Below are 13,555 nucleotides of genomic sequence, written 5' to 3' on the forward strand. Positions count from 1 at the left end.
AATAATAGCTTAATCGATGATGAATGTTCTGTGTGACGTTATGTATGTGTGTGTGTGTGTGTGAAAAACAGAGGGAGCGTTTATTTATTTAGTAAGTTATTAAAAGATTAACCATAACAATAAAACCACTCACGTGATGTATAAACACCTGTTAACATTCTCCACACCACAAATCTGATCTGCCTCATGACCTCACTGTGCTTTAAACTTCTGGTGTGAAACATTAAATACAACACAAATTATGACCAAAGTATGGTTTTAAAGAAACATTATTAAAACACATAAATAAGACAAATAAGTCAAAATGACGTGAAATGAACTCAGTAAACAACTACCGTGTGGACGTCACATAGACATCGGGAAAAAGATGTCATAATACTTCCAAATTCAAACATATTTCGACCGTCAGCTGACGTCAGGGAAAAACTCAGTAATGTCACAAACCGTGTTCAGGAGACAAACTAAACCCTATTCTGTCCTTTCTGTCCTAAGGAATATTAGGAGAATTGTAATTAAGTCCCTCTGTTCTGCTCTGTCAGCGTTTAAAAGAGGAACCACAGACACAGGCTGCAGATCTGGAGCCACGGGACTGGCCAGTGGCCAGTGTTCACACTCCCAGTTTACCCCAGGTACCGAGTGTGTGTGAGGTACTGTCCTGCCGTACTGTTCATTACAGGTGTGTGTGGGTGTGAAGATCAATCAGCTACAAAACTGTGTGTTTTCACAGAGCATCTGCAGAATATCAAATGCTAATGTAATATGTTTAACCCTAAGGACCCTATCTAAATAGGACTTAGCTATTCTGTATTTGTTTTTTATTTTTATTTTTTTGCCCGTGCATATTTCAGTTGCATTTAAACAGTAATTATGTGACATAGCCATATTCTAAAGACCCTTGACTTCTCAAATATATATATTTTATATACATATTATCTTGAAACTGGCCATGTTTTGACCAAGCGCCTGTTTTTTTTTAATATTTCTGAATGTACAGACTTTAAAACATATTCTGTCAGCTGATATCTCATTTGTTAGTGTTAGGTGTCTGTTAGTAATTTATTACACGGCATATTACTGTGACAAAATAAATTTGTAGCATCAGGACTTATTATGTTATATTATATTGTGTTATATAACATAATATATACTTATTATGTTATATATAATATATTGTTCTTCCATTTTTCAGTATTCTTATTATTCCGCGTTTCTTTGTCCGCTTAACTCGTCCCGCAGTTTTCGAGCTATCAACTCCGTTCCACCTGGAAATCGTGCGTCTTATAGCGACGATGTGGGCTTGTATACAGCTTTCCGATACCCGCACTCGTTCGCCCGCTACACTCATTTTTTGCTCCGTTTTTCCCCAGTCATTTCTATGGAATTAATTTTCAAAGTGCTCTAACTCTGTCAATTTCCAAGCTACGGACACGAGATTTCAGACAGTCGGACCCGGCCGCACCGGGACCCGTCACATTCGTTTTTGGACCTCTTGCACTCATCCTTCCCTTTCTATCCCTCCTTCAATATCCCTCCATTCATTTCAATGGGTGGCAGTTAGAGTGGGTGATGTCACTGCACTCTAGCTTCTCTGCCCGATAACCGTTTTTTCACTTTTCAGCCAAACTACTCACCATAACTTCCTTATACTTACACCTAGAAATTTTATTTAAATTTTAAATGGTAGAGAAACTTCTCCTTTCTAAAACCTGTAAATTTGATTTTTTTTGAAAATACGGTTTTTGAGTTAGGAATATTTGTTCGGCACTAGGGAGGGTTTCGGCTCCCATACAGTTGAATGTATTTTTAGAGCGGCTCAGAGTGCGGTTTCTAAATTTTCTCCTGTTTTTAACTCATCGTAGCACGCTCAATTCACACTCAATCTGCAGATTGTTTTATACCAAATTGATCCCCAGCCTCTCCTTGTCGCAACAGTATATGCGGTTAAGTGATGTGGGGAAATCTTTCAGAGCTATAAGCATTTGTTTGGAGGGTGGGTACGCTCCCATTGGAATGCATTGAAATGATCTTTTTCCATTTTCAATTTTCTGCCGAATTTTAAATGGTAGAGAAATTTCCCCTTTCTCACCCTTGTAGATCATTTGACAATACCATTCTTGAGTTATGATTTTTTGTTCGACACTTGGGAGGGTTTCAGCTTCCATAGAGCTCAATGTATTTTAAGAGCGGGTTGGAAACGCAGAATTTCAAAACTTTGCCTGCTTTTAGCTCGTCATTACACCATCAATTCTCGCTCAAAGTGCAAATTTTTTTACACCAACGCCTGACTTTCCTTGTCCCTACGGTATGTTTCGTTCATTTTTGGACCTGGAAAAGTTTTCGAGCTACGAGAGATTTTTTGGACCCCCAGTCCCCCCTGCCCCCCAGTCGAAATTCATTGAATCGTGAGTCTGTCAGCTGTGTTCTGTGAGCATGCGTGTGTGTGAGAGAGAGAGGTGGGAGTGGAAGGGGGCAGAGGCAAAGACTGAGAGGGAGAGCTGTGAGGGACACAGACATACATAGGCAGTCTCTAACATTTTAAAGGTCATTTTTAATGTGGACGTCTTAAATATTCAGGGGTTCTTAAGGTGGATTTTTTTAAAATACCGCCTTTAAAATATACAGGCTGTCTTTTCAACATTTAAACCTTTATTTACAGTGCTCATTTTTAAAGGTGGACATCTCAATACAATTGTGGGTTTCTTAAGGTGGAATTCAAAATGTATCGTTTTCCATTCATGGCCTACGGAGCTCCATAGAGTCCAATGTAAACTGCTGTGGGACAGTGCTCTCTTAACATCCCATTACAAACAGCTTAGCAGTCAACTCCTTCACCATAGCGTCGCATAGGGACCCACGCATTAACCATATTGACAGCCTCGCTTTAAGCTTGAAAGACGCGGATCGGGGGACGGGGGTTTCAGCGGCGCAACATCTCGTGTTTCCTCCTGGAAATGCAGACCTCTAGTTATCATTATCATCTTTTAAATATATGATGAAATATTCATTCATTCATTCATTGTCTGTATCCCTTATCCAGTTCAGGGTCGCGGTGGGTCCAGAGCCTACCTGGAATTATTGGGTGCAAGGTGGGAACCCACCCTGGAGGGGGCGCCAGTCCTTCACAGGGCAACACACACTCACACATTCACTTACACCTACAAACACTTTTGAGTCTCCAATCCACCTATTAACATGTGTTTTTTGCAGCGTGGGAGGAAACCGAAGCACCCAGAGGAAACCCACACAGACACAGGGAGAACACACCACACTCCTCACAGACAGTCACCCGGAGGAAACCCACACAGACACAGGGAGAACACACCACACTCCTCACAGACAGTCACTCGGAGGAAACCCACACAGACACAGGGAGAACACACCACGCTCCTCACAGACAGTCACCCGGAGGAAACCCACGCAGACACAGGGAGAACACACCACCCTCCTCACAGACAGTCACTCAGAGGAAGCTCACGCAGACACAGGGAGAACACAACACAATTCTCACAGACAGTCACCCGGAGGAAACCTACGCAGACACGGGGAGAACACACCACACTCCTCACAGAGATTCACTCGGAGGAAACCTACGCAGACACAGGGAGAACACACCACACTCCTCACAAACAGTCACCCGGAGGAAACCCACGCAGACACAGGGAGAACACAACAATTCTCACAGACAGTCACCCGGAACGGGACTTAAATTTAGATTTTGGAGGAGCGCCTTGGTTTTTAATGTGTTTTTTCACACTGGATTTCTCCCAGAGGCCATTTTTAGAAACAGTAGGATCTGCGGTTTCTAACAGTATGCGGAGCACACAGATACCTTCATGCATTCAAGAATTATAAAGCTGAGAATATAAGTTCTGCTATTTACCCGGTAGAATGCGGGATTTGGGTCCAAGAACACAATATTTTTAACATTTACTCAGTACCACACAACATCCGAATGTTTCTCTAACGGCTGTTATTTAGTGTTTGTTCTAAAGACAATAAAAACATGTCCTGAAATATATATAAAACATAAACATTTAACAAAAGGCCTTTCCCCGAGGATTAAAACACGTATCAAACACATTAAAGCAGCTACAAACAAAAGATCAAGGCTCTGCTAATTCCAAGCATTTCTGATATTTTCTACAAACAGAAACAGGAGCTGAGGACTTATTTAAAGGTGCAGTCAGTCATTTCCTCCTCTGATTCTTCTTCCCACTATGAAACAGCAGTTATACTCTCACCTGGGTGTGTCAGAGATTCAGTCCTGAACCTATTTTAACCTTGACCCCTCCAGCAGCTTCAAACAGAGAACAATAAAAGAAATCTAAACCAGCACTTTATAAATACTGCTGTTTTTCAGAGGTTAAAAAAGACTGACTGCACCTTTAAAGCATAAATGCTTTGTTTATTTCAGTGTGGTGCCATTCACGAGCAGCGAGTGAGAGGTGAATGTTCTTCATGCAGAATGCAGACTGTGTCTTTAATGCTTTCATTCTGCCATTTAAACAAAAAACATAAAATAAAAACAGAAATAAACAAACAAGCGCCCTCCACTGAACCCAACGTTAAAGAAAGGGTTGAATGCAAGCCGTATGGAAAATAATATATCAATAAATAATGAATAAACCCAAGCACTTCCATCACTTCCTGCGCAGGTGTTTGTTGGTGGGGTGGTGGTGTGCGGTTGTTGTTTTTGTTGTTTGTTTTACAGATGAATTCTCAATTTTGGGACGTCCAAAATTGCTGTTTTGTGTCTGCACCCTTATCTCCATGGAGTCTGGCACCGGACGAACGATACACTCCCTCCTCAGCATAAAGAGCTCAGACTGGACGCAGGGGTCTCCGGGATATTTATAGTGTGTGTGTGTGTTATATTTATTATGGATGAAGTGGAGAACTCAGCAGGTCTGGACTGAACAAGAAGGAGGAAATGTCACGTTTCCTAGGTTTGTTTCTCCTTTAACCCTCTCATGTCCAGCAGCTGTATTAAAGAGTAAAGAACCTGGGGAAGGGTCTGAAATCATCAGAATATTCTGTACGTCAGAGGTCTCCAAACTTTCTAACAGCACGGACCACTGTGCTTAAGGTGATAGTGCACATGACCATCATCACCACCTATAGACCCACCACAACGGCCTTTAAAGAGAGAACCTGGCTAGGGGCTGGGCATGGGGGCGGAGGGTGGTACACGGGTCATTAGTGGGACCCAGATGTGCTGCCAGTATCAGAGAAATGTGGACAGCTCTGTAACTCTTAATGTATGTGGGTACACAGTGGTCCGGAGTCCAGAACCCTGTGTTTAATCCGTCCTGGTCCCATCAGCATTGCTGACCCTAGAAGCGGAGTCAGTGTTTAACCCAGGGGCATATTTGCTGGTGCACAGGTGGGTGACCCGTATGGTGTGTGACCATAGAGGGGTGTGTTAGCCGTCAAAGCAGACAGTCCTTCTCCAGCATCAGGAGAACGGTTTCTGAGAACTGACTCTTGTTGGAACAGGAGCGAAGTGTAAAGTGCAGGGCGTGTGGTGAGAAGAAGGTTTTGGGACATTTTTTGGGGCACTTTTTGGAAGCGTTTGTGGAGCTTTGTGGAGGTTTTCTGGAGGGTACCCGCGCTCTCGGTGCAGATTCAGATGGAGATCAGGTGCAGAGGGATGAATGGACTCTGGGCGCTGATGAATTTGAAGCTGGGAAGATTCTCTTTCTCTCTTTTGTCTTTTCTGTTTTGTCCTGGAGTGGTGCCGTGGCAGCCGTCAAATAAAGTGTGACCCAAAAAACCCCACAGAAATTTATTTAGAATTCAGCATCCAGCTTCAAACGTGCTGATGTCGGACCGGGTTCGGTAAATACGACTAGAGGAAATGAACAGAGAGGCTGATGGGAAGAAAGGATAAAGACGCGACTTACTTCTGAGCTCTGCGGTGATTCAAGACAAAACAGACGAAACACACAATACAGATTTAAAAAAACCTTAAAATACACACCACACATCTCTCTCACACACACATACACACATCAAACACACACACACACACACACACACCCTTTTCCAGGTGAATATAAAAAGGAAACACTTTATAATTCTCGCTGTATTTCTGCTCAGATTCGCCCACCCATGTGCAAATATTAAGAGCTCCATCTTCAGCAGGCGTTACTCTCCGTGCTGTGATCGGGAATCCAGATGTGTGTTGATGTTCGTATAGAGGACAGCACACACACTGCATTTCCATCAGCAGTCTCCAGCATGGCTCTTAGACCTAGAACTTCAGGGTTTTTTCAGTTCTCTTTCTTTTCCTTATATTTGTCTTTATTTGTGCTCTGTGTTTGGGTTAAACAAATTTATAATATTAATATTAATAATAATTTTTCTCAGGTGTGGACACGCCCCTGGATCAAGAGAAATGGACAGACCAGGAAGTGTTTTATTGGAGAGCAACACCTGCAGATATAGAGCTCTTAAAACACTTTTATCCACTGAGAATAAAGACTGAGTTGAGACCCACTTCAGCGTCAGTAAAAATACTAAGGGTCTCACTGTCCCAGTTTACATCAGTCTCTACTCTTAAACCCCACTGCACACGGTACTCAGAGGGACAACAATATCCAGCAAGGCTGTCACTGTATCACATTCATAATCTACAATTTACAGACAGTGTTTTGGGTTTGGTCTCTTTTAGAGAAACTCCCAGAGTCACAGCAGTGGACAGTGGAGGTGAGTGGAAGCAGACGTCCTCCTCTAAAAGCCCCTCACAGAAAGTGAGGACAGTTGATGGTGGGGGACAGTGGACAGTGGAGGTGAATGAAAGCAGACGTCTTCCTCTAAAAGCCTCTCACAGAAAGTGAGGACAGTAGACGGTGGGGGACAGTGGAGGTGAATGGAAGCAGACGTCCCCCTCTAAAAGCCCCTCACAGAAAGTGAGGACAGTAGATGGTGGGGGACAGTGGACAGTGGAGGTGAATAGAAGCAGATGTCCTCCTCTAAAAGCACTTCACAGAAAGTGAGGACAGTAGACGGAGAGGACAGTGGACAGTGGAGGTGAATGGAAGCAGACGTCCTCCTCTAAAATGCCCTCACAGAAAGTGAGGACAGTAGACGGTGGGGGGCAGTGGACAGTGGGGGTGAATGAAAGCAGAAATTCTCCTCTAAAAGCCCCTCACAGAAAGTGAGGACAGTAGACGATGGGGGACAGTGGAGGTGAATGGAAGCAGACGTCCGCCTCTAAAAGCCCCTCACAGAAAGTGAGGACAGTAGAGGGTGGGGGACAGTGGACAGTGGAGGTGAATGAAAGCAGACGTCCTCCTCTAAAAGCCCCTCACAGAAACTGAGGACAGTAGATGGTGGAGGACAGTGGACAGTGTAGGTGAATGGAAGCAGACGTCCTCCTGTAAAAGCCCCTCACAGAAAGTGAGGACAGTAGACGGTGGGGGACAGTGGACAGTGTAGGTGAATGGAAGCAGACGTCTGCCTCTAAAAGCCCCTCACAGAAAGTGAGGACAGTAGAGGGTGGGGGACAGTGGACAGTGGAGGTGAATGAAAGCAGACATTCTCCTCTAAAAGCCCCTCACAGAAAGTGAGGACAGTAGATGGTGGAGGACAGTGGACAGTGGAGGTGAATGGAAGCAGACGTCCGCCTCTAAAAGCCCCTCACAGAAAGTGAGGACAGTAGACGGTGGGGGACAGTGGACAGTGGAGGTGAATGGAAGCAGACGTCCTCCTTTAAAAGCCCCTCACAGAAATAGAGGACAGTAGACGGTGGGGGACAGTGGACAGTGGAGGTGAATGGAACCAGGTGTCCTCCTCTAATAGCCCCTCACAGAAAGTGAGGACAGTAGATGGTGGGGGACAGTGGACAGTGGAGGTGAATGGAAGCAGACGTCCGCCTCTAAAAGCCCCTCACAGAAAGTGAGGACAGTAGATGGTGGGGGACAGTGGACAGTGGAGGTGAATGGAAGCAGACATCCTCCTCTAAAAGCCCCTCACAGAAAGTGAGGACAGTAGACGGTGGGGGACACAGGGCTGGTGTTGGACTGTAGTTGGGAGAAGGGGTGGTGTTTAAACTCAGTCCTGGTGGAGAGGGACGTGCAGGACGCTGTGGGGGACACACACTGACTGAGTGGAGATGTCCACTGTTGTCCAGTAGAGACTCTTTAGACAGTGGAGGTGGAGAGGGATTAAAATGCTGGGTGTGTTGTAGACGTCTGGTTCCATTCACCAACACTGGACAGAACAATGAATCCAGGAGTTTGTCTTAAATCAAATGGTGCACACAGAAGGAACCCTCTCTGTGTCTCTAAGGGATTATAGGGGACAACTGAATTTTATTTTTTAGAAACAACTGTTTGACAGTTGCTGTAAAACACAGCGCCCCCTGCCTCAGGGCGGTGGGCGGAACACGTGCTTCCTCTGAGACACGTGAGGCCGACTCACCGCTTCTTTACGAACTGCCACTGGACAGCTCAACACTCCGGAGGAGAACACACATTGCCCAGATCTGTCACATCACAGCACTCTCTAGCACCAGCTGCAGAGGGAGAGCCACTCTCCCCACCCACAGAGAGGAGGGCAGTTGTGTTCGCTAGATCCCCCCATCCTCCGATGGCTGAGGCATCTCCGGGACTCGAATGTCCCCCGTTATCACCAAACCCCTCACTGCTGATTCTCCACAGCAGTCAGTTTAACTCAGACCTGAAAGGAACTACAGTGACAGCCCACCACTCACAGCCAGACCCTCACAGTTTCTCAGGAGGTCAGAGGTGAGGTTAAAGCTGGACTCACTGGTGAATGGCCTGCAGAAACTTGCGCTGATGTTTTCGGACCTTGGCGTGGTCGATCTTCTTCACGAGTTTCGTGTGTTTGTAGATGAGCCACGTTTCCCTGAGTACGTTAGCAGCCGTGTTCTTCACCTGGAAAACAGACACAACACAATCAGCAATGCAAGATAAAGACAGCTCTGGGGAAAAAAGCTAAACCAAACCTATAAAACCAAATTACACAATATTTTAACCTTAAAAATACAGCTCCAAAAATCACTGGGATGTTCCACTGAGCTGTAAAAGTGAGAACAGAACCTCTGTCATTGACACTCTGGGCTCAGCACTGCAGAAATGGAACTATGTATCTTTTGGAGGAGGCTAGAAAACCACAACCCTCCCTCCCCCTACCCACTGACTTCAGTACAGCAGTTACAGTCACGTGCCAGTCCACCTTAAAAAGTGCAGCAGTTACAGTCACGTGCCAGTCCACCTTAAACTGTGCAGCAGTTACAGACACGCACAAGTCCTCCTTAAACTGCACCAGTTACGGTCATGCACCAGTCCACCTTAAACTGTGCAGCAGTTACAGTCACGCACCAGTCCACCTTAAACTGTGCAGCAGTTACGGTCATGCACCAGTCCACCTTAAACTGTGCAGCAGTTACGGTCATGCACCAGTCCACCTTAAACTGTGCAGCGGTTACAGTCACGCATCAGTCCACCTTAAACTGTGCAGCAGTTACGGTCATGCACCAGTCCACCTTAAACTGTGCAGCGGTTACAGTCACGCACCAGTCCACCTTAAACTGTGCAGCAGTTACGGTCATGCACCAGTCCACCTTAAACTGTGCAGCGGTTACAGTCACGCACCAGTCCACCTTAAACTGTGCAGCAGTTACGGTCATGCACCAGTCCACCTTAAACTGTGCAGCGGTTACAGTCACGCACCAGTCCACCTTAAACTGTGCAGCAGTTACGGTCATGCACCAGTCCACCTTAAACTGTGCAGCGGTTACAGTCACGCACCAGTCCACCTTAAACTGTGCAGCAGTTACGGTCATGCACCAGTCCACCTTAAACTGTGCAGCGGTTACAGTCACGCATCAGTCCACCTTAAACTGTGCAACAGTTACGGTCATGCACCAGTCCACCTTAAACTGTGCAGCGGTTACAGTCACGCATCAGTCCACCTTAAACTGTGCAACAGTTACAGTCACGCACCAGTCCCTTAAACTGTGCAGCAGTTATAGTCACGCACCAGTCCACCTTAAACTGTGCAACAGTTACAGTCACGCACCAGTCCCTTAAACTGTGCAGCAGTTACAGTCACGCACCAGTCCACCTTAAACTGTGCAACAGTTACAGTCACGCACCAGTCCCTTAAAATGTGCAGCGGTTACAGTCACGCATCAGTCCACCTTAAACTGTGCAACAGTTACAGTCACGCACCAGTCCCTTAAACTGTGCAGCAGTTACAGTCATGCACCAGTCCACCTTAAACTGTGCAGCAGTTACAGTCACGCACCAGTCCACCTTAAACTGTGCAACAGTTACAGTCACGCACCAGTCCCTTAAACTGTGCAGCAGTTACAGTCACGCACCAGTCCACCTTAAACTGCAGCAGTTACAGACACGCACCAGTCCACCTTAAACTGTGCAGCAGTTACAGTCACGCACCAGTCCATCTTAAACTCTGCAGCAGTTACATTCACGCACCAGTCCACCTTAAATTGTGCAGCAGTTATAGTCACGAACCAGTCCCTTAAACTGTGCAGCGGTTACAGTCACGCACCAGTCCACCTTAAACTGTGCAGCAGTTTCAGTCAAGCACCAGTCCACCATAAACTGTGCAGCAGTTATAGTCGCGCACCAGTCCACCTTAAACTGTGCAGCCTTTACAATCACGCACCAGTCCCTTAAACTGTGCAGCAGTTACAGACAGGCACCAGTCCACCTAAAACTGAGCAGCAGTTACGGTCACGCACCAGTCCACCTTAAACTGTGCAGAAGTTACAGTCATGCACCAGTCCACCTTAAACTGTGCAGCAGTTACAGTCACGCACCAGTCCACCTTAAACTGTGCAGCAGTTAAATTCTGGGACCTAAGCTGATACCTGTGTTCTTTAAAACACACCGTTTTTTTTCAGTTTATTAAAGAAGTATCCACAGAGATTTACTGCCCCCCGCCGCACCACACCCCAGCGTTTATGTGAAGCTGGCGCTGATGGAATGTACTCTGCAGAAACTTTACGACTTGGCACCTGAGATCATCTTTAATTTCACTGATGTGTTTGATATTTCTCCATGAGACGAGAGTGAGAATAACTGTGTTTTGAGTGACTCCCGCAGGAGGAGCTCTCAAACTACGGACAACTTTAAACTGCACATATCCCTCGCTCCTTCTCAGCAGAGACACGGTTCTGGTTCTTAATGAAACACCCCTGACCTGCTTTGGTCAAAGCCCCACAGCAGCCGTCACCCTGACTCCTAGTGGCCTGGATGTGTCAGGGATGTGCTGAGTATCAGAGGCAGACTGAAGCTGTGTTCCTCTTGTTTTGCAGCGTGTGACTGTTCCGCTGAATTTTAAAGACAAGGTTTAACTCTGATCTGGAAACAGACTCATTAAACTGAGTTGTGGCTCTTCGCTGGAGCCTCTGTTAAAACATCAGCAGATTTTTAACGTTTGGCCTCAGACAGAGCTCTGACAGCGCGGTGGTTAATGTTCTCTGCGCCGTAAAAGTTCCACAGAGAACACTCTGCTTCATCTTCATCACCACAAGCCACTGGAAATTAAACTCACTGCAACCCATGGCACATCACTGAGGTCGGGCTTCACTGAGAATATCTAACACTTCTCAGACTGGGAGTGGTTTATTTGTTTATTTATTCATTTACTGAAGCTATTTATGAATGTATTATTAAACTTTATAGACACAGATTCAGTGAGTGTTCACAAGCAGATATTTTTTATTTTTCCAAGGAATAATGCTTTCAAACAAGCAAAGGTCTGTAGAAACAACTTGAGTAATGTAACACAGACTAATAATTATTTAAAAAGATATATATAATAGTCACACAACAACATCAAAGAGAAATACGAGGCAGAGATGATTTTTAATAAAAAATAAACTTCACAGTAAACCTTCTTCGTCAGTGTGAGCTTCACCAAAATCAGGAGAAAACAAATCAAGATAAAATCTAAATCAAACACAACTCACTCTTTTGCAGAGTTGGGTGTCCATCATGAAATTATGGACGTGTTTCTCAGCCTTGGTCAGCTCCAGCTTTCTGGCCACGACCGCCACCACCAGAGCAGTACAACCAGCTCCCTGTGAGAGACAAGGAGAGACGGATATGAGACTACAATATTCACATCTGTATCATTACAGTGTTCACTGCTTTAATGTTCAAACACAAAGGTGGTTCCATGGGGTTCAGAAGAAAACGTTTATACAATAAAATATAAAAGGAAATGAAATGTAACTAAATTTAACTTAATACAAAAATGAAAATTCAACTGAAAAGTCAATAAAATAAAGTATTGACTGAGACACTTAATATATCTCCTTTACTCACAGAATAAGAGCAGTGGAACATCACGTGATGCTTTTGTGTAATTAATGAATAAAGATAGTTTTATAAATCTCTACATGCCTCATTACTGTGTGATTAACTTAATAAAGTTACAGCAAAAACCAGGAAAACTCTTGATTTAAGCCCAAACACAGAGCCCCAGTCTTGAAGCCATTTTTGAGGACGTTACAGTGCTCAGTGAAAACTGTAGAAATGGCATCAGTTCTGTTTCTGGGCTCAGCTCTGAGCTCTGAGTAAATGCAACAAGAAACTCACGTCTAGTAATAAATAGAAATAAAGTAATAAAGACATGAATAAGAGCTCCTGGGGAACTCCACAGGTTTTGGTTCCCACTGACGGCGAGGGCAGCGTACGCACCATGATCCCGGTGAGTAAACACACCCCTTTGCCGCAGTAGGTGTGTGGCACCATGTCTCCGTATCCGATCGACAGGAAAGTGATGGAGATCAACCACATCGCTCCGAGAAAGTTACTCGTCACCTCCTGTTTATCGTGATATCTGAGAAAACAGAGAGAAACAGCGGAAGGGCTTCGTTAATGAGGAACGGCATGAACACCGTGAGGTCAGCACGGAAATAAAGCTCCTTCACGGCGTGAAACAGCTGTTACACTGACACCTAGTGGCAGAGTTCGCACTAAACCTATTTTAAACATGGCTTCCTTCATGTGGGAGACCCACTTTACTGGATTCTTCCTCAAATAAAAAAATCACTTATTAAAGTCACATTTGAAGAATAATCATTTTCATTAAACACTGTTCAGTGACTGATACATTTTAGTGGAAAAAGTACTTGCTGTTTTTTCTTCTTCTTCTTCTTCAAAAAAACAACAACCCTATTTTTTAGTTTTTATTAAATTTCTAAACTCTACTTAATAAAAATGTTTAAACCCGAAACGTCCACTGTGTTTATTTAAGGATCAGTAGGAAAGTGTACGTCAGGCAGAAAATGTTGATGAAGAATTACTGAGAGTGTTTACAATCACACAATCATCCCAGGAACCTCAGGAACTCTGGGTTTGGAGCCAATCTGTTCATCACCAGTCTGATTCTGAGAAACACAGAGTCTACACGAGGCACTCAGTATCAGATCTCTGTATTAACTGCGCCATATTTAAAAATATATATACAATTACTTTTCATCCTGACATCATTCTTTATTCAAACACCTTAGACAAATATTTATTCTTCATAAAGCTTCTTAGGCAAAGCA

General features: G+C 44.6%; 1 protein-coding gene across 2 annotated transcripts in view; it reads right to left on the reverse strand.

The window, feature by feature from the left end:
* kcnn1b (potassium intermediate/small conductance calcium-activated channel, subfamily N, member 1b) overlaps window positions 1-13,555 on the reverse strand; it is a 58,144-nt gene that overhangs the window by 10,644 nt on the left and 33,945 nt on the right. For both annotated transcript variants that reach the window (XM_066643804.1, XM_066643805.1), the window contains exons 5-7: window positions 12,702-12,843; window positions 11,969-12,079; window positions 8,773-8,900 (exon numbers count right to left, since the gene is read on the reverse strand). In XM_066643804.1, the coding sequence (XP_066499901.1) occupies window positions 8,773-8,900; window positions 11,969-12,079; window positions 12,702-12,843 (381 nt within the window). The remainder of the gene's footprint in view (window positions 1-8,772; window positions 8,901-11,968; window positions 12,080-12,701; window positions 12,844-13,555) is intronic.

The sequence above is a fragment of the Hoplias malabaricus genome, chromosome 14 (genome assembly GCF_029633855.1).
Source record: "Hoplias malabaricus isolate fHopMal1 chromosome 14, fHopMal1.hap1, whole genome shotgun sequence".
Lineage (NCBI taxonomy): Eukaryota > Metazoa > Chordata > Actinopteri > Characiformes > Erythrinidae > Hoplias > Hoplias malabaricus.